Source organism: Hyaena hyaena, unplaced genomic scaffold, assembly GCF_003009895.1.
Source record: "Hyaena hyaena isolate Hyena2069 unplaced genomic scaffold, ASM300989v1 scaffold_465, whole genome shotgun sequence".
Taxonomy (NCBI): domain Eukaryota; kingdom Metazoa; phylum Chordata; class Mammalia; order Carnivora; family Hyaenidae; genus Hyaena; species Hyaena hyaena.
The window spans coordinates 736,611-764,327 of NW_024081097.1; the positions used below are offsets into that span (position 1 = coordinate 736,611).

Sequence of the window (27,717 nt, forward strand, 5' to 3'; positions counted from 1 at the left end):
GGCAAAACCATCCCTTCCCCATGCACTCTAGAGCCAAATGCATTAAAGGCACCAGATGCTGCCCCAAAGGATTCTCCATAAAAAGCCCCAGACATTCAAATGTGGGGTGTTCCAGGGAGGGTTGGTGTCAGGGACTACTTACCATAGCTGGTAACATCAGACTTATATTCATGAAAATGCATGGCTCCATTTATGAAGCCAAAGTTGGTGCCTCCATGGAACATGTAGAGGTTGATAGAGGACCCGGCATCGAGGATGGCAGACACTGTTTTTAAAACCTCTGCAGCAGGAGGGGAGAGAGGGGATGTGCAGAGTGAGTCAGAGATTGGAACAAGCATCTCAGTTTTCCTGATCCCCCAACCCTATCAAATTCAACTCCAGAGCTCTGCCCTTCAGCTTCCACTAGAACTGCAATCACAGAACATGAGGGGTACAAAGAGAAATGGGCCAGCACCACAGCCACCAAGCTGCAGCCTTCCAGAAATATCAACTACTTTTATACACACACACACACACACACACACACACACACACACACACACACGTATTGGCAATCAGACTGGAAAATATTAAAAATGTTTAATACTCAGTATTAATGAATCTGTGGGAAATAAGTATTCTCATTTAATAATAGTAAGAATTGCTAACATCTTGCCAGAGGGCAGTTTAGTACATGTATATCAAAATTTCATTCATGTAGCAATTCTACTGCTAGGAACTTACCCTAGGGAAATAATATGCCATGTATGCAAAACTGGATGTTCAAGAATGTCCACTGCAATGGTGTTCAATTAACAAAAACCACTGGGGGGCACCTGGGGGGGGTCAGGCATTGAGCTCAGGAGTTGAGCATCCAACCCTTGAATTTGGCTCAGGTCATGATCCTGGGGTCATGAGATCAAGTCCTTCCTGCATCGGGGGCCCCCACACTGAGCACTGGAACCTGCTTAAGATTCTCTCTCTCTCTCTCTCTCTCCCTCCCTCCCTCCTTCTGCCCCTCCCCCACTCATGCTTGCACTCTCTAAAAAAAATACATTAACTAAAAATAAACTAAAAACAAAATGAAAATCACTGGAAACAGCCTAAGTATTCATCAATAAGAGAATGGCTAAATAAATTGTGTTTTAATCACCAATACCACAGGGTTCTTTGCATTCTTTAAATCAGTGATGGAATCTCTAATAGTATGGAAAGGCTCTCCATTTGTGTCAGTCACTAGCACAAGTAGGTAACACAGAGCTGATGCAACTGCATGTGTCCATGTCTTTATCTGTGTATGCGTACATGGCTGCAGACATAGATAGTAAACTACCAGCACACTCTACAGCTGACCCTTGAACAACATGGTTTGAGCTGTGCAGCTCCACTTATATATGCTTTTTTACAGTGCAGTGCTGTGAAGTATTTTCTCTTCCATATGATTTTCCTAATAGCATTGTCTTCTCTCTAGCTCGCTTTATTGTAGTAATACAGTATATGATACATACAATGTACAAAATATGTGTTAATCAATTGTTCATGTTTTCGGTAAGCTTTGGGTCAAGAGCAGGCTGTTAGTTCCATTTGGGGTGAGTCAAAAGTTATGCACAGAATTCAACTGTGCAAGGGGTCAGCACCCCTAACCTCCACATTGTTCAACAGCCAACCGTATGTGTTTTCTCTGGGCTCTGGGATTTTTATTTCTTCTTTCTATATTTTCTGTATTTGCTAGGAGTTTGCAATAGGCATGCATTACTTATCTAATACATAAACATAATAAAGCACTGCTAAAAATCTTACCATTCACTTCAAATGTCAAGACAAATGACTCTAGAATATCAAGAGCTGAATATAACATGAAGATAATCCCAAGAGCCTTGCACCCTACAACTCATTTACATCAATTAGCAGGTTATTTGGAACTGATTTTTAACATGTAGGTCAATACACATGGTGGATGTAGGTACAGCAAAGCACTCACCAGAAGAATCCAGGATGTTGTGTGGGCCTCCCCATGAGTCAAACCACCCTGTCCAGTACTCCATCACCATCTTGGGCTGAACCCTCTGGGTACCACAAAATGAGAAGTTAGCTGGCCAAAAGATGCAGAAAGGAGCTCTTTCTTCAGGGAAATCCCAGCCCCTCTACCCTCCCAACTCTTCCCTAGCCACCCACTCCTTGACTTAAGGGCTTATCAAAAGCAAAGCACAGGTAAGAGCCAAATGCACCGGTACCAGCTTAATCTCCACATGTGACATCCATGCTACAGGTGAAAAGTGGAACAAACTACCACAGCTGATAAAGGAATCCCTGCTGCCATAATGTGGTTTTAATGTTGCATACGGTGATAGTGAGAAAATACAGGGATGTGTGTTCAAAGTAAGTCTGCATTAGAATTCAGCATGTGCTCTGAGAATCTTTTCCTACATTGGTTTGCTTTCTGGGTCAAGCCAAGAAAGGGAAGGAGAGTGTTCTATCAGGATAATTCCATTTCTGAAGGGCACGCCAAGTATGCAGACCCCTCAGGTGCTATAAAAGTCAGAGGGCTATAGAGTGGGCCCTTTCTTGAGGTCTAGCTATACAAAAGTCTTCAAAACTGGATAAGAAAATCAGGGCATCATATAGCACATCTATTCACACTTCAGGCGCTGCAGCCACAATATGTGGTTTCACACCTTGGCTAGGATGTTCAATAACAATTAAGTCTTTACTATTACCTCAGAATACTGACTTTGGCATGGGATTGCCCCTGGGATGCAGAAATCATTCCCACAGCCATGCTCTATTCTGCCATGTTTGCAGAAGAACCAGAGCATCTGGGGGAGGTGTAAGGAGTAATTTGCTGATATTTCAGTTTCCGCACCAGAGAGCCTTCCTCATTTATCAAGTACTTTCTCTGTTAGCAATGGCCTTACATTTAGAGGGTAACACATACAGAGCAATAAAATCTGGTCCAGAGTGATGGGGTAGATTTATTATCCATCGAGTAGAAGATACCATCTTCACCAGAATAAAGGCCAAAGTAGTCACAACAATTTTTTTAGCAAGACTGGTAGCTTGGTTGTCTTTACACCCATCTCCCTCCCAAGAAGGGGATACACTGTACCATGTTTAAGTCACTAAGGGAGAAGTAGATTCTAAATGTCACATGTCAATTAGTCTCCAGTGCCAGGAGGGAGCTCCCTGACTTGAGGATGCCAGGGCCAAGGTATGAGGGTGTCTACCAGTGGCCCAGGTCACTGCCCCACAGAATGTGGTGAAGAGCCAGAGCTCTGCCTCAATCAGACTGTGATGTACTCCCTCACCAGCCACTTACTGGGTGCTCTATTTGTTCTACAAATCTGTGTCCTTAACTGTACAATGAGTAGACAGCTCACCTGGTTGCTGGGAGAATTAAATGAAATAATACATGTAAAGCCTTTAGCACATGGTGCCTACCACTTGGGAATTGCTCAAGAAACTATCACTGGACATGGACATGAAGGACCCAGTGAGGTTTGGACATCCCAGAGTTAAACAGAGCTGGACCTATTCTATTTGAGCATTCAAAGCAGCTTTGATCTAAGTCCAATTCCTTGAGGAAAACAGACATCACTGAACTGTGGACAGAAAGGCCATTGGCAGTATCAGTCTGTCAGCAGGATGACCTGGACTGCGTGCACAGGCATGGGGCCCCTCTCTAAGGATGATTATAAAGGAGCCATCATGAAGCCTTGCTGTCCCAGGTACTTTCCAAATATTATCTCATTTGATCCTCAACCCCATGAGTAGGTACTGTCATCATTCACACTTCACAGGAAAGAGAAGCACAGAGAAGTCACACTATAGAGTGGGTAGAGGGGCAGCTCACAAAATCCTATACCTGCCTTGGACCCCACTCAAGCATAATCCTACTCAGTTGTTGGGCAACTGTTTATTTGACACGTCTCTCCACAGGTAGGTCACACATCCCATGAGGACACAGACCCTACTGCCTTTGTCACTGCAGGCCACACTCCACACGCAGTGCCTTCACTGGAGAAAGGAAGGAAAGAAGACCTGGGCCCACCCAGAGCTACTATTTCTCCCCCTGATCAGCCTAACAAAATCTGCCTGGGGTCAGTTCCTATCCTGCCCTATCTCTTCTCATTCCGCTTATCCCTCTAAACTCAAGAAGTAGCCACATCATACACATTGGCTGCCCTCATCCTCCATGGCTTCACACTGCCACGGTGACTTCAGATGGATGTGCCTTCAGACGCTACTTCTGCTCTACAAAAGGAAAAGGTGGGATATAGAACAGTCCCAGCATATCTGTGGGCATCTATTCATGAGTGATATGATCACTCCAACAGCTCATTGATCCAACAGGGATCAATCCCTACATCTAATAGGTGGTAACAGTTTGGAGCACACCCTTCAGTAAGACATGGTGAAAGATGGGCCCTCAGATCTGTGAATGGGCTGTGGCCAGATTCCATCTGCCTCCTTAGGAAAGACAGGCACATGAACTCTAGAGAAGAGAAATCAATCAGAATAGGATTTAACTGTAAACTCCCATCAACTTGAGATATGTGGACTTATACTCAGAAACTCCTCTCTCCTCTGACCTGAAATGGCTCAGGTTTCCCATTTTACTCTTGACAATAATCGTTCTAGTCCTACAGGGGTCTTACAGGTTAAGGTCAGACACACAGGACAGGACAGAAAAGCATTTTTGTGGAGTCCACAAAATTCTAGTCCAATGCCTCTATGAGCATACTGAGCCTAGAATTCCAAAAAGGGCCCCTTTCTCAAGAGGCAGGAAACCACATCCATGCATCAGTCTATATAGCAACAACTCAAGAGAAATTTCTCTGCTTCTATGCTGCTCTTCTGATTGGGGGAACAGCAACATGGAGACCACAGGGGTTGGGAGCCACAGTGCAAAAGGATGGCTATGAGATGAAAGACTGAGCAAGTCCTGAGTCCTTCTCTTCCTGATCCAGAGCCTTGGGCATAGCTGCAGGTACCCCAAAACACCACCCACTTTCTGACAGAGATTCCACTTGACTCTAGAACTTCCTACACTCACACCAAGGAGAACAGGCAGCTGTCCCTGGGCCAGACTTACCTGGACACTTAAGAGAAAGTTGGTTAATAACTCCAGCTCATGCTGTGATTGCAAGTTGATGGTGGCCAGCACTGTGAACAGAAAGCAAAAAAGAGAAACCATGGTCTTAAAGCCAGGGAGACCTTCTGAATTAACCAAGACCTTTCCCAATTCATCAGCAAAATAAATTAACCAATCTTGACCTTGCTTCCCACCTCCAATCAGAGTTAAGTTCCTCTGATGTCAGGAAATTTATCTTATTCGTCTTGGACACTCTACCATTCAGCATAGAGCTTACAGGGCAGTCACTCACTAGGCATCTGTTCTTAATTAACATAATTTTTACAATGAGAGTGTGCATTTCTGTTAGTTATTCTTTTGTAGGAGCCCAGAGTCCTACAAAATGTTTATTTTGCACCTCAAGTATCTAGTGCAAGGTAACAATCTAAATGAAAACTCTCCTTTTATTCCTTAGATGAGGACTAATTTTGGATTCCATTCCATAATGTGTCCATTTTATAATTTAAAATTATTTTTTAAATGATACCAGTGAGGGGTGTGTGGGTGGTTTAGTTGGTTAAGTGTCCAACTCTTGATTTTTGGCTCAGATCATAATCTCATGGTTCATGGATTTGAGCCCTGGATCGGGCTCTGCACTGAGAGTGCAGAGCCTGCTTGGGATTCTCTCTCTACAAACAAATAAACATTTAAAAATAATAATAAATGGCACCAGTGAAAGGTATGCCAGAGAAATATATGCTATATTTGGCCTGTGGCCATGGATCCCTTGGCCTACCTCAGCTGCAGAACTTGGCTCTGAGGCTCCTTGCCTGCCTGTTGTCTGCCTGGACAGTGGGACTCAGAGGCACTCGGCTTGGTCTTAGCTCCAGTGGGTCTGGGAATACATGACAGAGACCGGGCCAGCCTACCAAGCTGGCCACCCTGATACTCTCCTGTTGGACATACGCCACTGATATACCAATGATTAAAAATAAACAATAGCTGAAGCTCTAGGAGGTTAAAAAAAACTTGTTTCAAGGTCACACAATTGCAGAGCAGCAGAGTAGGTCTACAACCCTAGGCCCATCTGACATGGACCCATTGTCCTTGGATGTCACCATCCTCTAGCAATCTACTGGATAAGACTCTACATCGAGACCCCTCCTCACTTTAAGGAGAAACCTTGAAGACAAGAGGCCTATTTGAAACTGAGCAGGCAAAAATCTCAGACACGAACAGGATTAGCATGGCTAACAGAGCAACTATCATTGACACAGCAACTATTCCTAGTTCCTCACACACCACTAAAATAAAAATATAGGAATGTAAAAGTGGAAGGTTGTAAAGAACAAGACCTAAAGAGAAGACAAAGCAGAGAGCAAGTTTCAAGAAAATCTCAGGAGACTGCAAAGGGCAACGGTCAGTAACCAGCCTAGGAGAGTTGAAGAAGTTTTGACTACACACCACTTCCAGCCTAAGGCCTTGCCTTACCTCCCAGGCACCCATGCAGTGGGAGGACACCTCCGTCCCCTGCCTCACACACTCCTCAAGGCTCTTCCCCAGCCTCTTCCCCACTGGTGCCCCACCCCTGGGGCCACACACACTCTGGGAAAGCTGAGCCCAAGCATCTCCAGGCTTGGAGGGATCTGCACAACAGAGTATGGAGAAATTTGCAGCGGGGCAGTAAGGGCCATCTCAGCCAGGGGATTCTTGCCCATTCCTCCTGCCTGCCTCTAGCAACAGATCAAAGGATTCTTCTCTGGAAACACTATCTCCCCAAACACTGACATTTGGGCTTCCATCCTTTAAATAGCACACCCGTGCCAACACCTGCCCCAGCTTCTCCTGGCACTCATTGCCAGGTGGCTGGTAAGTGCCTCCTCCTTAAACTGCTCAGACAAGAGCCAGACAATTTAGAAAAGTCCCCTCATATGGAAGATTGAGCAGAACTGGTAAATATTTTTTTTTAAAAAAGTCACACATCCTCAAAGCGAGGTAAGAAAGATAGCGTCCATTTAAAAAGCATGCCTTGAGAAAAGAAATATATTCAAGAAAATAAGATCCAGGAAAAAAGAGACAGATTACAAGACAGAAATTGAGGACGTCACCCAGAAAGTGGAACTAAAGGGTAGAGATAAATAAAAAAGATAAGCAACTTAAAGAATTGTTGTAAGAGTCCAATCTACAAATAACAGGAGTGACCAAAAGATCAGAAAAAAAGAAGGGAAACATTAAAAAAAAAAAAAAAAAAGTACTGACTGGAAGTCCCATTGACAATGACCACAACTGTTTCGATTCAAAATACTCACAAAAGTGCCACAAAAGGAAAAAATCTCACACCAAACATCACTGTGAAATACCAGAATACCAAGAATAAAGGAAAATCCTGTAATTTTCCAGAAATAACACACACACACACACACACAGAATATATAAAAGGATCAGGAGCCATAATGTCCCTGTATCTCAGCAGGGACAGCAGGTGCTAGAAAACCAGAGAACGGTGCCTTCACAGTTCCAGAAAAGAGATGGGGCAGGAAACCCAGAGGTCGGCCTCAGGTGGAGCCCAATCAGGTCAGGGGCAGTGGGGTCTCAGACCCATTGGACCTGACACAGAATGTGATATACAGAGGCATCTGAAACACAGCGTGACAGGAATTTGGAAGACCTTTGGTAAAGGTATGTTTAAAAGAGAAAGGGGGGGGGGGTACACCTAAAACTAATGTACTATTGTGTATCAACTATGTGTGTGTCGACTTAAATTTTAAAAACTAACAAAAAAAAAAAAAGAGAAAAATGGGAGAAAGGAGAAGGAAAAAAGGATTGAAAGGAAAAGAGAAATGAACGGGAGTGAAAACCGATCACACGGAAAGCGAGCCGGTCACAAGTACTGCCCAGCGCATCGCCCGCACCGCTACGGGCAGGAAGGGCATTTCCACGTGGGTACCGCAGGCACCAAGACACCCGTCGGAACTGACTTAGCCACACCGCCGGGAACGCCGCGGGCCCGGGTCACTTACGCGGAGCGCGAAGAAGAGTAGGCCGCGTCTCTGTGGTTTTACTTTTACACCTGGTGAATGCCTTACTTTTATTACATTTTTAAGTAATTGAAAAAAGTCCTCCTGGGCAGCAAGCCGGGCTCTGGAGTTCGAGCGAGTTAGGGAGAACCAGGAAGGGGTTGGCAGCTGCGGAGCGGGGATGGGGCAGGGGGGGCGTGGCAGGGGCGGAGCGGGGGTGGGGGTGGGGGCGGGGGCGGGGGCGGGGGTAGGAGGGGGCACCGCGGCGGGGCGGGGTGGCGAGGGGTGGAGCGCGCCGTGGAGAGGGCAGGGTGTCCAGCGGCCGGCCTCGGAGACTCCCTAGTGCACCGGAGGCCTTGTTCAACACAGTGCCGACACGCTAAAAATGTGCACCAGCCTTCAAAGGGCCTTGCCTGCCCAGCAGCGGCCATAGCCCCTCCTAGGCCCCTCCTGGGCCCCACAGAACGGCACGGGCCCTGGAAGCCTTGGAAGCAGTCACAGGAGACAGTGCCACCGCGTGGAAATGGCGGGAATCACTGCTGGTCCTTGAGGAACTCAATGGTCTGGGGAAAGGGCCTTCTGTCCATTCATCCAGCAGTCGCGCCCTGAGCGCCCCCTGCTGGCCGGCGCTGGCTAGGGCTGCAAAGATGAAAGGCCCTATCTGTTCAGTCTAGTGGAGGGAGGGGTGGACGACGCAGAAAGTACGGAAACCTGCATGCGCTGCAGCAGGCGAAAGCAGGTTGTGGGAGCCCACAGGATGCACCTAGCAGCTCATAGGAGGCCCTTCAACCACCATCATCTATGCAGAGCACGAACTGAACTGTGTCCAGGCACAGGAGCACAGCCTAACCAGAGGGAGCTCAGGCCCTGGTGGTACTTACCGCTGCAGTGAAACAGGTAAATAAAACAGCCACTCAGAATGTTAGAAGGCCAAAATAACGCAGGCTCGAAGGGCCAGGTGAGCTCCAGGAGGAGCTTGGGTGTTTGGAGGAAGCCTCACTTGGAGGTGACCTCAGACAAAAGCGGGAGGAGATGGAACAGCCATCTGCAGGAAGGCTGAGGGTGTCCAGTATGTTCCAGGAACAGGTAGGAGGCCAGAAAAGGGTGGAGCAGGAGACACCTGGCCAGGTCACAGAGGTCACAGGTCAAAGGATGCCCTTGGAGGTTTTCCTCATAGCTCATGCTTCACTCTGAGCAAAGCAGAATGTACCTGAAGTTCAGGTGAGACATGAGGTGATCCAAATGACATTTTCAAATACTGCTACGTTCAGGAAATTTGTGCAGGAGTCAAGAGTAAAAAGGAAGATCAGTCCAGTGCTGCGGCAATAACACACATGAGAACGGTGGTAATAGTTCAGGTGCTAAAACTTGCTTGGATCTGGATAAATTTGAAGATAAAGCTAAAGACAAAAAGGATTTGCTGATGGTTGCGTGTCAGGCACACAGAGGGAGAGGTCTGAGAGTGCCTACCAAGTTTAGGGCCAGGGCAACTAGGGGGAATGGAGGTGCCATTTACCAAGATAAAGAAGACTAAAAGTGTGGCAGGCTCTGAGAAGAAAACAGACAAGTTCAGTGCCCTGCCAGTTCCACTGAGACCCACAGCCTTCCTGGGTGCTCTGCCCAGCACGCAGATACACATGAGGCAGGAGTTCAGGGAAGGTCACTCAAAGAGCCTAGCATCTCACAGTTATCAACACACACATCAGATTTAAAGTCACCTGGATGACGTCACCAGGGCACTGAGTGTGCAGAGGGGAGAATTCATTCCAAAGAGTGAGAAGTAAAGAATTTAAACATCAGAATTTGGGGACAGAGACGTGACCGGCAGGAGATACCAAGAAGGAGCAGCCTGGGAGTTCATAGGAACAAAGTAGGAAATTGGGTCTCAGACACCAAGGGAGGAAAACATTTCAAGGGAAAGAGATTGATGGTTGCTGATAAATAAAGTCAGAGAGATCAGAGGCAACAAGGATGAACCCTTAAATTTATGATACGGAGGTCACTGGTGACCTCAAAAAGAGCAGCGGCAGTGGAATGGTAAGGGTGGTAATGTTGTCCCCATGGCTTAAGAGAGATGGAGGGGAAAGGGCTTGGGGGACCCAGTGAGCATGAACATGGGGAGATCTCTTGCAAGGGGAGCAGAGAATCACAACAGCCTTTGGATAGAGAAATGAGTCAAGAGATTTGTTTTAAAAGAGAGAAATAGGGGTGCATGGGTGACTCTGTTGGTTAAACATCTGACTCTTGGTTTGGGCTCAGGTGATGATCTGGGGTTCATGAGTTTGAGCCCCTCATTGAGCTCCCTGCTGTGAGCATGGAGCCCACTCTCTTCTCTCTCTGCCCCTCCCATGGACACAGATGCTCACTCTCTCTCTCAACAAAAAATAAATAAATAAATAAACAAATTTTAAAAAATAAAGAAGAGAAAAAGAACACCATGTTTATATGCAGGTGGTAATGATCCAGTAGAAAGAGAAAATCTGATGACCCAGGGCAGAAGCCTGGAGCTGCTGGAGCAATACCCTTGAGTGGCTGAGGGAGAAAGGGCTCACTGCATGAGGGTGGAGCTGGGCCAGTATATCTACAGTTAACAAGAAGAGAGGTTAGAGGCAGGGAAATGGATGCTGCTGGATGGAGTGCTGCCACAGTCATCTACACTCACTGCTCAGCCAGCTGCCATCACAGCAAGGGCTACATATCCCCTGGGCAGTGGTCAGCCATCTCCATGACTTTGGCAGGGGTTAAGTAAGCCATCCTCACAGGACACCCAATGCTTCATCTGCTTGGCCCTCTCTGCAGACATGCAGAGACCTTCCAGTATGACCAATTCACCATTCCCAGCTTGTAGTCTGCAGAGCACTGTGAGTGCGTGCTCAGCAGAAGTGGGAGACCAGAGAGATCCATCTGACAAGGATCCTCCAACCCTCGGAGGCCCAGAGCTTCAGGCCCAGTGCCGTGCAAACAGGAGAAGCACAGATAGGAGGGAAACTCCACTTGTGGTTCAGGCCGTTTAGGGGGGAGGGGTGTGCACAGTGAGCCCAGGGTGCTGACTCCCCACCCCACCCTACCCCCGCACAGCCTCCAGGCAGGCACCTCCATCCATGACTCCCTTTTGCAGGCCATCCTTGTTGTCTGAAGTCAAAAGCAATTCCACAATACCTCGGTCTTCCAAGGCCTGTGGGGGGAAAGAAGACAAGTCAATCTGTCACTCCTCAGAGCTCCTGCCATGTCACACAGCTGGGAAGGTGGCTGCCAGAAGAGAAAGGGGGAAAGGTTCAAAATAAAGCATTTACTTCTCCACAGAAAATGGACAGAAACCCTCCTGTCTGTGCCCGCCATGTTCAAAAAAACTCCTATCAGCTGAAGTCCAGCCGAGGCAGGGGCAGGGCCGTCAGACTCTGGTAACCCTTGACTGCCCCAGATCTGGCAAGGTGCAGGTGTGGTTGGTGCCCTGTTCCTAGATGGGCCTACTCAGAGGCCAGCTCAGAAGGGCCAGCTGCTGTGCTGTCACCTGGCAGCTGACCATAGGGCTCCGTGAGTGGGTCAGGACTTCCCGATACCAGAAGCAGGCAGCCCATCGCTTCCCCACACTGGGCCAGGGTGGGCTCTGTTCAACTGCCATGCCACAGCCACATGCCCATGACATGCTGCATACACCCAGTCGAACAGGAAGCACTCCTTGCAGGTTGTAAATCAAATGAGAAACCAGAAGGAACACACACTGTGTTGAGAGGCAATAACCATTTTACCACTCCAAATAACTGCTACCATTTATGGACCACTTACAGTCACGCCAGGCCTTCTGCTAAATACTTTATATAAACTGGCCTATTCAGTCCTCACATTTAATAACTGTATGGATAAAGAGTCTCAGAGAGGTTGGATAAAGTGTTAAGGGATACAGAGCAAATGAGCCAATATGGACTTCAATCCAGAGTCTGCCCACGTTGAAAGGCTCTGCTTTGGGGCTATGGACTCTTTTGGATTAGAAACCCCAGAAAGGGGACTTTCCTATGATTTTACCTGCAGATATTTTTACGAGACTGCTTATTTCAACCAAATTCTTTGGGAAACAGGTGATGCAAAGAGATGATCCAGGGGATGCATAATGTTCATATCTAAACCTAATGCCAATTAAAAAAGAGCAGAGGGGGCCCTAATTCTGACGGATAACAGAAGACACAGAAGTTCAATCCATTAGGGGAGGTAAAAGTCTTTCCAAATAAACAAAAATTGAAAAAATTCATCACTACTAAACGAGCCCTACAAGAAATCCTGAAGGGGACTCTCTGAGGGAAATGTTGCAAGGAACGCAAGGTACCAGAGACACCACCACAAGCATGAATCCCACAAAGGACACGATGACTCTAAACCCATATTTTTCAATAATAACACTGAACGTAAATGGACTAAATGCCTCAATCAAAAGACACAGGGTAGCAGAGTGGATTAAAAAACAAAATTCATCTATTTGCTGTCTACAAGAAACTCATTTTAGACTGGAGGACACCTTCAGATTGAAAGTAAGGGGATGGAGAAATATCTATCATGCAACTGGAAGTCAAAAGAAAGCTAGAGTTGCTATACTTATATCAGACAAACTGGACTTTAAAGTAAAGACAGTAACAAGGGATGAAGAAAGGCATTATATAATAATTACAGGGTCTAACCATCAGGAAGAGCTAACAATTATAAATGTCTACGCACCAAATATGGGAGCACCTAAATATATAAAACAATTAATCACAAACAGAAACAATCTTATGGATAAGAATGTGCTAATAGCAGGGGACTTTAATACTCCACTTACAGCAATGTATAGATTAACTAGAGAGAAAGTCACTAAAGAAACAATGGACATGAATGACACATTGGACCAGATGGATCTGACAGATATATTTAGAACTCTACATCCTGAGGCCATGGAATTCACTTCCTTCTCAAGAGCCCATGGCACATTCTCCAAGATAGATCACATACTGGGACATAAAGCAGCCCTCAATAAATATAAAAGAATTGAGATCATACCATGCACACTTTCAGATCCCAGTGCTATGAAACTTGAAATCAATCACAGGAAGAAGTCTGGAAAACCTCCAAAAACATGGAGGTTAAGGAACACCCTACTAAAGAATGAATGGGCCAATCAGGCAATTAGAGAGGAAATTAAAAACTATATGGAAACAAATGAAAATGAAAATACAACAATCCAAACTCTATGGGATGCAGCAAAGGCAGTCCTAAGAGGAAAGTACATTGCACTCCAGGCCTATTTCAAGAAATTAGAAAAAGCACAAGTGCAAAATCTAACAGCGCACCTAAAGGAACTAGAGGGAGAGCAACAGGAGCACCCCAAACCCAGTAGGAGAAGAGAAAGAAGTCCAATCCATTAGCTAAGGTAAGATGTTTATTAAAAGACCTGGACATAGCACCCTGCAACTCTCTAGCCAGTCATTTGCTATTATCTAACAAGCTTTGCCTTGGTTCTTAGCTTATGCATGTAGCATCATGTGGGTTGAGGGGGTGTAACCATCTTTTACAGATGTACTCTTTGCACTTGACTTTTCATGGCCATTAATCCATTGACTGCACACTGTAAGGGGTAATTATTATTACTGTTTCCTGAGCACCAGTGATCTACCAAGAAGAATTAGGGGTCTTGTATCTATAATCTCACTTCATTCCCAGAACAGCCTTAGAGAAAGTATTCTTGTCTCCATTGAACATGTGATGAAGCTAAGGCTCAGAAAGGTGAGGTGACTTACCTAAGAACATCCTATGCTGATGGTGTCCACATGTCCGTAACACCCAGGAGAAGCTGCATGGCAGCTCAGGAGGGGATCCCCCCAAGAGCTTGGGATGACAGCGGTGGGTGCTGCAGCTTCTTTTTGTCCATTTGCCTTACACATGGATACCTTCCCCCAGACACCAGGGAGGTGTTGACTGAGCAGGAGAAGCCCCTTAACAACTGCATTCTCCTCTCCAGACCATTAGCAGAGCTCTTCTCTGTTGCTCAGGACTCAGTAAACACCTGCTGGAGAAGCTCCGGCATTCAAGAGACATTCCAAGGGGAAGAGTTATAATGGGAGAAGATCTCCTGTCCTGTGCCCTGGCTGGGATCTTTCTAGCTAATTCAAAGGCAGAGGAAGCTGGAGGTATGGTCTAATCAAGTCTGCAGTTGGGTTTGACTATCAGGATGGACCTCTCCCCTTCCTGGTTTTGGGAATGTTTCTTTCTGGAGACAGCCTTGCTCCCTACACAGGGCTTTCTGCAAGTGACAAGAAGGGGGCAAAAGTAGATGAAATTCTACAACCAGGAGTGCTTGAGCTCGGTCCGCCTACATGCAGGGACTGAAGTAGTTTCCAGATAGAAAATGAATCTGCCTATGACAGCAGAAGAGATGCTGACATCATGGGCCAAAGCTAAAGCAGCTTTAATTAGGTGGATTCCCTGAGGCCACTTAACATTTCCTCAATCCACACCATGGCCAGTCCTTCTAAGTACTTTAAAACCACTGCCAATGATCTATCAAAGTCTTATTTATTGACTGAGCCAATAAATTACTGACTTACTGAGAACAGTCCTAGAACAGTCCTGAGCCAAGTGATCACACACACACACACACACACACACACACACACACACACACACACAATTCATGGAGGCAAATTCTCTCATTAGCCCCACTTCAAAGAAGAGATAATGGAGATTTATAAAAATGAAGGCCTTTCCTCAAGGTGTCAGCTACAAAGTGATAGAAACCAGATCTGAGTATAGGCCTATTCTTTAAAGTGTCATCTATCTCAGCCCTTCACTGATCTGCCATACATTAAATCAGTGGTTCTCAAACTCTCACACACATCGGAATCAGATGAGGACCACCCCAGATATTGTTATTTCATTGGTATAGTATATGGCTTGGGCATATGGATTTTTGAAGTGAATGTACAGATGAAGCCGGGAACTCTTGCTTTAGATGCTGGAATGAAGGCAGCCTTTACAGGGAGACTTCACTAATCCTCACACTCAATTACGTCCATCTCTTTATTCTCATCCACTGCAATACTGTGTGTGTACTGCATCCCCCAATTAGATTCAATCAATAAAAACTAAATAAGTGATGACTTCACTGCAATAAAAGTATGGTGAAAGGATTCACTAATAATAAATAGTGCTAGGAGATGTGGTATTAATATGTGAAAAGTACTAGACCAACATGTCACACCACAGTCCATACTATATCCAGAGGAAGAAACATGAAGAAAGAGAGTTGATTCTTACCTTCTTGATGTAAGGCATATAGGCAGGGTCTCTGTTATAGGAACCATATTCATTCTCCACCTGTACAGCAATGATGGGGCCTCCATGCTTGTACTGGGGAAAGAAATAAACAATCAGAAACTAAGTTTTTAGTGGAAACTGTACTATCTAATTTCATCACACTTGTAACCAATTACTAGCAAAATATTCCATTTGAAAGCAAAAGTCTCAAAGGATTTGAGTATATAATTGAGAGTGATGTCAATAAGATACAGAGTAGGTAGGGAGTTCCAGGCCTTTGTTTCCTATAGAAACATCAAGCAATTACAAACTAAGTAAAACAACCTTATTTTACTAACTAGCCTGGAAACCAGTTAAATGTTTAAGCAAATCAAGAAAAACATGTGTTTACAATGATAGGAAATTTCATGGTGTTTCAACTCATCCTTGCTCCACTCCCTCCCTGGCATAGCATGGCATAGTCCAAAAAAAGCAACCCAGTTCCCGGTTCCTTCCTTCAGGACAGACGGAGCAAAATGGAACTTGTGTGTAACATTCTAGGCTATCTGTGGGCTGCCCAGTAGACTAGTTTCTGTCTCATCTGATTTGGAGATCAGACAGGAAATGTTGGCATAGTTTGGACCTCAGGTTGAAAGCAACACAAAGCAGTGAAGGTCACAATATGTGAAAATTTATGAGTCTACAGACTCCTGTATGCCTGTGCAAGGGATTATAGAAAGAGGAATATGATAGAACATCTAAGGCCACAAATGAAGATGGGTGAAACTCTTTGGGAAATTAAGACATGTAAAAGCAGCCAGGGAAAATTGGTGGGGAGACACACACACAAGCCAGACTAGACACATTCCCAGGAAATATATGCAAAGATCTAAAGCCATCACCCCATGCTGATCTTAATGTGTAAGAGCCCACAAAATAGTGAAGATGTTCCCCACCAGTATGCAAAGACTATGAGAGGTGAGAGTTGTTTAAATGTCCAATTATCAACAACAACAAAAACACAAGGAAAAGAAACAAGATAATACAGCTCATTAAAAGGAATGAGGTAAATCTCTAGAAATACACACACTCTAAAGAAACACACACACTGGACTTAATGGGCAACGATTTTAAAACAACTGCCATAAATATGCTCAATGAGCTAAGGAAAAACATGGACAAAGAAATCAGGAAGATGCTATATCAGCAAAGTGAGACTATCAATACAGAGAAAGAAATGATAAAATATACTAAACAAGATTTCTGGAGCTGAAAAAGAAATCTGACTTGAAAAAATTCACCACAGAAATTCAATAGTAATTAAAACAGGAAGAGGAAAAAATGGGCTAACTTGAAGACAAGTCATTTGAAATTATTCAGTCTGTAGAGCAAAAAAGAGAGAGAATGAAGAAAAGAGAACAAAACCTGAGGGACTTATGCAACATCAGTAGGCAGACAAAAATACTCATTGTGGAAATCCCAAAAAAGAAGAAAGAAAAGGAGTAGAGAGGTTATTTGAAAAAATTAATGGCTTAAAACCTCTCAAATTTGAGAAAACATGGATATACAAATCCAAGAAGCTTCAGTGAACTCCAAGGAGCATTAAGCAAGAGACCTCACCAAGGGACATTATAATCAAACTGTCAAGGCCAAAGACAAAAAGAGATTCTTGAAGCAAGCAAGAGGAAAGCAACTTAACACATACAAAGGATCCCCAATAAGACTATCAGTGGATATCTCACCAGAAATCATGCAGGGTAGTGACAGAAGGATAATATATTCAAAGTGTTGAAGGAAAAAAACTATCAACTGAGAATTCTATATCCAGCAAAACTGTCCTTCAGTAATGAGGGAGAAATTAAGACATTCTAAAACAAATACAAGTTGAGGGAATTTGATACCACTAGACTTGACTTATGAGAAATGCTACATAGAGTCCCTCAAGTTGTAATGAAAAGATATTAGACAGTGATTTGAAGCCCCAGGAAAATATAAAGTCCTCCTGTAGAGGTATATGTATTAAAAAATGTAAAAACCAGTATTATTCTAATTTTACTTTACAAATCTACTTCTTTTTTTTAACTGGAACTTAAAAGACAAATGTATAAAAATAATTATTAATCTATATTAATGAGTACACAACATATAAAGATGTGACTTGTAACATCAATAACATACAGCGAGGTGGAACTGTAAAGGAGTACTTGTTGTGACTGTGTGTGCGACTAAAGTTTCATTGACATCAATATAAAATATAAAATAATATAAAAATCACAGGGCGCCTGGGTGGCTCAGTCAGTTGAAAGTCCAACTTCGTCTCAGCTCATGATCTCACGGTTCGTGGGTTCGAGCCCCATGTCAGGCTCTGTGCTGACAGCTCATATATATGTGTGTGTGTGTGTGTGTGTGTGTGTGTGTGTGTGTGTGTGTGTGTATATGTATGTATATATATGTGTGTATACATACATATATATCACACTCCATCCAATGACACAATACACATTTTTCTGAAGTACACATGGAACATTCTCCAGGACACATCATATTTTAGGCCACAACAGAAGCTTTAATAATTTTAATTATTTTCAAAGATTTATTTAATAATTTTAAAAGATTGAAACCATACAAAGTATTTTTCCAGTCATAGTAGAATGAAACTAGAAACCAACAGCAAAAAGAACACTGAAAATTCAAATTTCAAATTCCACAGATATGTGGAAATTAAACAACACACTCTTAAAAAACAACCAGTGACCCAAAGAAGAAATAATAGGAAAATCAGGATATATCTTGAGATAAATGAAAATAAAAATTCAACAAAAACTTATGGGATGCAGCAAAAGCAGTGCTAAGAGGGAAATTTATAGGTATAAACAAGTCAAAAAAGGAAGAAAAGTCTTAAGTCAACACCTAACTTTTCACCTTAAGGAACTAGAAAAGAGAAACAAGCTAAACTCAAAGGTAGCAGAAGGAAGAAAATAATAAAGATTAGAATAGAGATAAAAAGAGATTTAAAAATGGAGAAAAATTATGAAAACCAAGAGTTAGTGCTTTGAAAAGATTAACGAAATTGACACAGTTTTAGTGAGATTAACTAACAAAACTGCATTATTCACAATAGGCAAAAGCAACCAAGGTGTCCACTGATGAATGAATGGATGAACAAAATGTGGTATAAAGATACAACATATTATTATTATTCAGTCTTAAAAAGGAAGGAAATTCTGATACCTGCTACAACAAAGATGAACCTTGAAGACATTATGCTAAATTTAGAAAGCCAGACATAACAGAACGAGTACTACAGGATTCTACTTATATGAGGTACCTAGAATGGTCAATTTCATAACAAGAGAAAGTAGAATGGTGGTTGGCAGTGGTTATGAGGGAGATATAGAAAGGTAATGTTTAATAGATACAAAGTTTCAGTTTGGGAAGCTGAAAAAAGTTCAGGAAATGGTGAATGGTGATGGTGGTCATGTTTGCACAACAATGTGAATGTACTTAATACCAGTGAACTTAAAAGCACTTAAAAATGGTTAGAATGGTAATTTCTATGTTATGTATATTTTATCATAATAAAAAATAAATAATTATGTTATACTCAGAAAATGCTTTTTTAAAAAAAGGTCTAGTACACCATTTCCATACTTAAGAATGCTTCTAAGCCATACTCATGGCTTGATCTTCCCTAAAACCACCACCTCTATCTCCACCAATCTACTATAACCTGCTGAATCATCTCAGTAATTCCATCTTCCTTACAAAAATCTAGGCTAATAACTTCGTGGCTTCTTGATTCTTTCATGATTAGGGCTTCCGGATTTAATAAATAAAAATACAAGATAGCCAGTTATACTTGAATTTACAATGAATAAACTTTTATATAAATTATGAATATTTTTAATGTATGTCCCATGTAATATTGAAGATTATATTTATACTTAAAAAATATCCTTGTTTATCTGAAATTCAAATTTAACTTAGTACCCTGTGTTTTATTTGCCTCTCTTACAGATGATCAAGTAGTTCCTTTGATCTATGTGTGCTGTGAATATTACAAAGAATTGACTCAAGAGCAATTTTTATTGATGTGCTAATTTTTTATTAATGTACTAATTCCTCAACATGACTCTTATTTTTACATAAGCTATTGGACTATTCCCATTTCTGTTTTTTTATTGTTTCCAAATATTACATGCAATGGTAAGATAATTTCTCCCCAAAATTCATTTTTATCACCTATGTTTTGAATGAAATATCCACCACACCTTTTTGATAGTAGAAAGATGCACCTTGAAAAATTGTTAATTGTAATTTTATAACTACAAAAAGCCCTGTGTATTACAGGTCAGGGCCTATCCATTTATGCTCTTTTCCACATAGAACTGAGCCAGTACACTATTGGGATGCCAGTCAGTGGGTTTTTCAGTTAATAAGACATCACAGCTGACACTGTGTGGAGCAACCTACACCCTTGTGCCTGTCTATCCCTTCAGCACGGAACCCCTAAGACAACACTGAAATATATCTCTTAAAAGACAACTATTGCAACCCCCTCCCCCAATTATAGATCTCGGGCGGTGGGAAAGAATGTGTTCTGTGTTGAAAGGAACGAGGAGCCCCTTGTCTGAGAGCTAACCTAGTCTGTTTACTCCCAGTAGGAAAATAGGTGACGTTCCAAGAAGAGTCTCCTCGCTTTTACCTGGAGTGGCACCACCCTGGACATCAGGTGATCAAAATAAAGGTCCACTGCTTCGGTGAAGCCCTTGTAAGTTGTTCTCAGCCTCATGCCAGAGTCTTGGAGTAACCAGCTTGAATAAAAGGGGGGGGGGTGGAATTAGTTGCACTGTTTGTGGGTTTCTCTGGGCAAGAGATGGTGGGGAGAAAAGCAGTGGCTTCAGAGTGCTGGGGGTGAGCGAGACCATTCCCCCACCACCACCTCCACTCAGCCAGGAAGGCAAGAGACTGTGCGAACAGATTCAGGGGCAAACACTGCCAAGCTCAAGCCCTGCACTCTTCACTGTTTCCCTATTAAAGACACCAGCAATGCTAGGGATTTTATTTCCGGCTTTGTGGCTATAGGTCTGGCTGCCAGTGAGGAAAGCTCACTGAACTCAAGGCTCAGTGTGGAAGCATTTAGTCTAAAATCTCATTACAAAGGGGTGAAACCAAAGGGGTTAAGGAATCCCTGGGACCAGATGCAACCCTCTAGAGTCTCCCAGAAAACTAAGCCTGACATGGAGGTCATGAGAGGCTAATCCACTTCTCCTCATTCCTGTCCATCCGTCCATCCGCTGCTCTCCAGACTGACGCTGCAACTCATTAGCATCAGCCTCTGCAGCTTTTCAGAGCTCAGCTCAGAGGAGGAGCTGCAGAGCAAGGTGAATTCTTCCCACAACCTGTCCCTTGTGATCACATTTCCCAGGTGAACACAGATCATCCATTCCAGAGCTGGAGCCAGGAACTCTTCCTTCTCAGTGGAAATTCTGAGTAAAATATTTACATTTTCTCACTAAGGGTCTGATGCTTCACATCCTAATTTGGAAGTCCTGAACAGAGTCAGAAAATGATCAACTTATGTTAGGTAAAAATGGAGGAGGAGAGAGCAGCTTCCTTTAGACTGATACCTCCACCCTCCATCTCACCTAAGATGGTCTAGTTTCTCATTGCCACCGGGTCACTGCCTGTTTGGGCCTCCCTGGGGTGTGTCCACATGCCCATCCTCAATGCCAGGACCTGAGTGAACGGTGCTGTCCAGGAGGAGGGCTGAGTGCTGGATGGAGCCCCTGCTGTTTCTTAGCTAACACTTAAATCCTGTCCTCCTCCTGGACAGCTCCTCAGCTGAGCCTGAGGACATCGCTGACACACAGATTTCTAATCCCCAGGTGTGGGGGGAGGGCGCTCTGGCTGTGTGCACAGCCTTGTCAAGGGCACTCTTGCCAAGCTGAACAGCACAGAGACAGAAAAGTGATCCTGGAGAACAAAGGAGATGGAGACAGCCTGCCTGGCATCCCTAGGGAAGGGCTGGGTGGAGCTGGAGACAAGAGAAAACAAAGCCCAGGCTGGTGGCTGTGTTGCAGAGAAAGGCCATTCCCAAAGGAGACCATGAGGCAAACAGAACCAGCCTTCTTCCCTCTTGAGGTAGGGAGAGAGTGGATCTAACCATCTGGAACACTGCTTCCCCCTATTAACAAGAAAGTCTTTTTGCTGAAAATTAATGGCAATGATGAGGACAAGGAATGAATGTGGTACCAGGTGATTACTGCCCAGATTTCTACTCCAGCCACAGAGCACTCTACTGACCTCAGTGGAGACTACACATCCCAACATAACTAATTAAAGCCTGCAATTTGAAGACCAAAAAAAACCCAAAAAACAAAACAAAAAAAACAATAATTTGTTTCTCTAATACTTTATTAAGATAAAGTGATATCATTTAAAATGGCCCCCTTTAGGTCCCACTTTTTCTGGGAAGGTATTTCAGTAGAGAATAAAACATATACTTAATAGCAAAATTAAACCTACCTTTTTGATTAGTGTTTTGCACAAGCTCACAGGGCAGCTCAAGCCACAGCTGGAACCCCTCACAGCCCCGCTCACCTGGGCAAGCCCCCAAGGTCGATCTCACTGCAGATGTAGGGGCCTGGACGCAGAATCACCCACAACCCGATCTCCGCAGCCATCAGCACAAAGGCCCTAGGGAGGTCAGTGTCAGCAGCTCTCAGAACATCAGGGGGTAGGGTGGGGATGAGCCTGGCACACATCGCAAGGTGTTGGATCTGCCTGGCTCCTCCCCTCCCTCCCTTCAGAGACCCTGGGAGCTGGGTTCTCTCCTGCTCCCAGCCCAGGACCTTCTGCACAGCCCCCCTGGGGGCATGATGGACCAAGGGCATCAGACAAGATACAGGGTGGGGTGGAGGGTCCTAAGAGTGAATCTGACCCCAACAGTCTTGCTACCCTAGATGGGTAAACCCTGTCTCAGCCTAGGTGGCTGGACCATACTGCAGAATAGGGCAGACACTGGGGATTAAGCACCTCTGAGCTGCAGTGAAAAGGTCTGAGCTCAGAGGAGGCAAACCCAGACCCCTGAGAGTAACAGGTTGCTATATGGAGAGCATCTGGGTCCTGAGAACAAGGGTCCAGAACCCAGCCTGTCTCTGGTTCTCAATGAAGAATGGAGATGGCCCTTTGATCCCTGACCAACCCGAGACCACCTCTCTGCCTCCCCGCCCCAGGCCAAGCCACAGAAGCAATGACAGCACTTACTCCAGGTCCAGGTTCCCAGAGAAGTCAAATTTGCCTCTTTCTGGCTCATGGAGGTTCCATGGAACATAGCTGAAATAGAAGATAATTATAGGAATGAGCTTTTCATTTATTCCACTTCATCTTCCAGATTACCTTCTTTATCCCTAAAACCCATCATGATGGTTGAAGATGTATTTCTTAGGTACATTGTTTTAATGGTATCAGGACTGGAAACAAGAACTAATTAAGGAGATCTAAGGACCTTAGAGTATCCAGGGCCAGTCCCTGGGGTGCTAACAACTCATCTCCTTAGGAGAAGGGAGAGAAGGCCAATAAGAATTGAGTGAAGCATGAGATGTGACCACAGGTCAGCTTGAGCATGCACTCCCCCACCTTCCTCCCTCCCTCCCCATCTCTCCTGCTCTCTCTTTATCAGAGAAAAAAAAGTAACTTTCTAAGAGTGTAAGTTAAAAGTAAGGTAAGAAGAAGCCTCTGATCGTCCTATTTTTACTGAAGCAACCAGAATTTCAAATAATTCTTTCCTTATCTTCTCTTTAGAAGATAAGGAAATAAAGTAAGTTCTTTAAGGGGCCCAACTCAAGAGGCAGAGGTTTGGAGGATGTATGAAAATAGTAACAGAGCTGCTCTTCTCCTGGACTCCCACCCATCCCTGGCTTCTAGTGGAGCCCTTTCCAGCTGCAAGGAAGGTGCACAGGTAAAGGAAAAGGTCTGCTTGCTTCCAATTCAGATGCAGGAGTTCCATGTTTAAGGAAATACAGATCACTCAGCTTTTATAAGGCAAGATGCTTAGCCTACAATGTTCCCACCAGCTTCAGATTTGCAAATGTACCTTCAGGATCAGAACTTATATATGCATATAAGTGGATCCTTTTAAGTAATCCTTCTGGAAAACTATATACATGTGTTTCAACTGTGCTATTATAGCCCAGAATATTCCTATAATTCTTTCTAGAAATTATCTTCAAAGCTGCTTCACAAACCACCCAAGAAAATCCACATCCTTGATTTGTAATCATATTGTTGCCTGAAAACAGAATAGCTTAGCCTGATAACCCACTTTATTTCATAGACCTGGATCCAACTATCTGTTGGCAATTTTGAAAAATAAATCCACAGAAAAATAAGATCCTTCACAACTGAGCACATTTTTTAACTGATTCACATACTCAACATTTTACTGAGTGCCTATCATGTGCCTGTCACTGTGGTCAGTGCTAGAATGGAAGCCACAGTGCTCTGAAGATAATTCTAAACAGGAATGCTAAAAAGTGATGAGAACTTCCTTAGGAACCTATTGTGAAAAACACCGCACTCATCTGCTAAATAAATTGGGGGATGGAGTGCTTGTTAAAAAAAATAATAACTATTTGATAATTTAATCATCCCCACCCCTACTCCCCTCCTTCACTATATTCCTTTCTATATATACCATTGCTCTTTCTGTGCCTCTAAACCTTAACATCCATCCTGTCTCCTCATCTGCACTAAGGGGGAGGGCTGTGCAGGTGAGAAAAAGGAGGTTGTCATAGCTGGCAGACCTAAGCAGGGCTGTGGGCAAATTGCTCCTCCTATATTTTTCCTCACAAAGCTCAGCCCAAAGATTCTCTTCCGGGGCTGCTCAAGGGCAAGATATGGCAGGGCTCCCCCATCCTGACACGATGGAGACCTGCAGGCTGGGCTGCCTGGAAGAAGCCCAGGACACAGATGCCACAGATGACAAAGCCTGGTGGTGGGGTGGGGTAGCACTCACGTGGTGAGGGTATTCAAGCCACAGGCTTTCATCTTCAGCAAGCGGTCCCTCCAGTATTCCTTGGGCACCCGGAAATAGTGCACAGACCCCCCAAAGATCCAGAAGGTGGAGTCCTCCAGCATGAAGTGTTGGCCGTTGGCCTGCAGCCCTGACTTTCGGTGTCTTAGCCATGCAGGGACCAGATTATACCAGTCCAACCTGCAAAGAGAAAAGGCAGCTGGCGAGGTTGGCTTATCTTCAGCAGTGAGCAGGGGCACAGTCTTAGGAGACAGGCTTCTTCTCCTCCACAGGCCTGCTCTGAGGCCTTCAGAAAAGACTCCCCACCCTCTGACCTAGCCAAGCCTTGGGCGGGGTCTTTCTTCAGCACACTCCTCCGCACCCCACTGCAAGGGAAGAACAAGCTGAGGCTGTAGTTAGGAATGAGACAAACACAACGGTCAACATGAAGACTGTACTACAGGGAGAAAGGATGAGGTGGGGGCACACGACAGGGAAAGGATATGCCCAGGGGTTGCAGGGTGCCCAGAGAAGGTGTGTCACACAGGTTCCTACAATGGCCAGCTCTTCTAGGCCACTTGACTAAACATCAAAGGAGCGGCTACTTCAAATAGTACCTCTGAGCCACCTTGTGGTCACAGCTGCCCGGCTCAAGGTGCAAGTACCTGGAAGGAGTATCTGGGGTTAGCAACAGCATTTATTCATTGACCAAATTCCAAGTCTCAATTCTTATCTAAAGATCAAGTTCAAGTGATAATCTAGCACAACAGAGAGCCCCACCTGGGAGGGCTGTTGGGAAGTGTTAGTCCCTGGAAAAGTACCTCTTGCCTAAGGGAGCCCCTTCAAATTGATCCCCATGACTAGATTTCCCTCTCTCTCTTTTCTCCACAGTCTTCAAAGGCCACGAGACAAACCCAGCAAGAAACGCTGAGGGAACCAGGACATTTAAGAGAGTTGGGGACAGAAAACAACAGAGTGAGTGAGGCTGGGGCAAAAGCATATTTCCATTGGTGCCTCTTTCGTGCCTACTTTTCATTACAGTTCCTGACATTAGAGGGTGTATTGCCCTGCAGGGCTCTTCTGCATAAAAGAGCTCCCTAAAATGCTGCTCGTCTTTCCATTCCCTTTGTAACACTGGCTAAAACTGTGCCACTGCTTCAGGCCCAAATTACTTCATTCAATAGATATTGATACACACTGACTGGGGACTGTCATTGGTTAGAAGAAACAGAGATGCACGAACAAAAATGGGCTGACAGCTTCCATCTTGATTCTGGATTCAGCCATTCTCTGTGCCCTTCAAAGGGACAGCTCCTTCACAGAGCTCTGGCCAGCCACGGGGACCAACGGTGGAGGACATGGGGGCAGAGGGCACGTGCATGTCACACACCCCATCGCTGACTCTCCCAATGTGCTCATTGGATGAGCCATCCGTTCTGCTCTCTCTTCATCTCTGCCACAGCCCTGTCCTCCTTCTGGGTCCTTTTCCTACATGCCAGCCAGCTTCTCCTCCATCTACAATGCCAAGTGCTTCAGCTCTGAACATAAACTTGCATACCCTACGTTGTAAAGCAGTTGGAGCCTTACTATTAATGGGAAAAATTCAATTGCACACGCTCCTCAGGAAGGTATCTCCCGTCCTACTACCAAAGTTCCCCCAAACCAGATGCTTCTGACATGTATAGTCTTCTCCACGTCACTGCACACTCAGATCATTACAAATCGGTGTCATGAGTGCTGCTGTAAGCCAAACACAAAGATAAGGCCAAGGCTGGCCCCCCAGGGCATGTTAAGTCATGCAGTCCACACCGGGCCCCAAGCTCAGAAGGCTCCCTTGCAACAAGTAGTTAAATAAGCCATAGAGATCTAATCCACAGTACAATGAATATAGATAATAGTGTACTATAGTTATGTCATGTGATAAATATTGCTACAGTGGTAATCATATGACAATATATAAATATAGCAAAGCACACACTGTACACATGGTTTCAGACATACTATCTTCATTCTGAAATTCTTAATGTTTTCTAAACAAAGGCCCCACATTTTCATTATGCACTGGGCCCCACAACTTAGGTAGCCTGGCCTAGCGGTGGCAGAGGACAGTAGCTGAAATATATATATATAGGTAATTGCTGAATGAAGAAATTATCTAAAGCATCCAGGTGGAGTCAGAAGGCTTTGTGTAGACGATAACTTTTTCACGGATCTTGAAGGCAGAGAATATAAGAAAACAAAGGAAACTAAGGGCAAAAGTATTTTAAAAAGTGAATGCGTATCTACTCCAAGAATAGCAAGTAGACTGGCAAGGAGATTATATGAGCATGTATGCCACCCTGGAGCCCCTCAGCAGTGTGGGCCTGGAGCTGGCACTCACTGCTCACAACTGTCTGCTACAGTCTGGGATTGGTACAGAAACTGAGGTACCTTTATAGCAATGAGGGTAATTTTATGTCTGTTGAAGCTCATCACAGACCTGGGGCAGGTACTTTGTATATCTTTTCTGTTCATTTCCTTTTTCTAATAATATGTTTTGGATGTATTTTATCAAGGAACAAATTTGAATTTTTTTTTTAAAGAAGAAAATGGATTCTTCATCAGAGACAGATTGAGAAGTATTGCTCTAGACCAGAAACAACAGTCTGGCTTTGGGCAGTTGTGATCAGAGCTGGGAGGACAAATATATTGACCGGTTCAGTTTACCAGGATTAGTAACCAAACGGATGCAGGACGTATGAGACCAAAACAGTGTGAAAACACTTCAGCAGCAGCCTCCTAGCACTTCGCTAAAGTTGGCTACACCACAAAAAGAGATTTGGATTTAGCCACAGTGGCTCTTAAAGCTGGGCCCATATCTGAATCACCTGGAAAACTTAAAACAATGAATGCCCAGGCCCCGCCCCTGACCACTTAATGACCCTGGAGGCAGGACACAGGTATTGGTAGTTTTTAAAAGCTCCTCCACAGATTGGAGCAAGGCGCAGCCACTGGTCTAGGGTGAGTTTTACAGGAGGGTCTGGGGCAAATCAGGGACCCTGATGGCCAGAGACAAGAGAACAGGAGGCCAAGAAGACAGAGGTGACACAGACATCACTGATCACTTGGCAGTTTTGTTGATGGCCACTCATGGGCAAAGAAAATTATTTCGACCTCGTCCTTCCTACTTGTCACAGCCCCCAGGACCCAGAACTCATGATGCTGCTGAAGGACTGCAGTTATGCTATAATATAGTTGAAACAGTCATTTGTGGATAACCTGGGGACCTAATCACTTTTTTCTTTCTCTAAATAGAAAAGTTCCATGTTCCAAGTGACTTGTAAATGATATTTCAGAATATAGTTCTTCCAGAGGACCACCTGTATGGGGTAGAA

The 27,717-nt window shown here is 44.4% G+C and overlaps 1 protein-coding gene across 1 annotated transcript in view; it reads right to left on the reverse strand.

The window, feature by feature from the left end:
* Nucleotides 1–27,717, reverse strand: part of GLB1L2 (galactosidase beta 1 like 2) — a 44,183-nt gene that overhangs the window by 6,157 nt on the left and 10,309 nt on the right. Inside the window, exons 3-12 of the mRNA XM_039253782.1 lie at nucleotides 24,961–25,008; nucleotides 24,347–24,544; nucleotides 22,597–22,665; nucleotides 21,931–22,026; nucleotides 20,033–20,141; nucleotides 15,349–15,441; nucleotides 11,161–11,242; nucleotides 5,072–5,142; nucleotides 1,961–2,045; nucleotides 143–280 (exon numbers count right to left, since the gene is read on the reverse strand). Coding sequence (XP_039109713.1) covers nucleotides 143–280; nucleotides 1,961–2,045; nucleotides 5,072–5,142; nucleotides 11,161–11,242; nucleotides 15,349–15,441; nucleotides 20,033–20,141; nucleotides 21,931–22,026; nucleotides 22,597–22,665; nucleotides 24,347–24,544; nucleotides 24,961–25,008 — 989 coding nt within the window. The remainder of the gene's footprint in view (nucleotides 1–142; nucleotides 281–1,960; nucleotides 2,046–5,071; nucleotides 5,143–11,160; nucleotides 11,243–15,348; nucleotides 15,442–20,032; nucleotides 20,142–21,930; nucleotides 22,027–22,596; nucleotides 22,666–24,346; nucleotides 24,545–24,960; nucleotides 25,009–27,717) is intronic.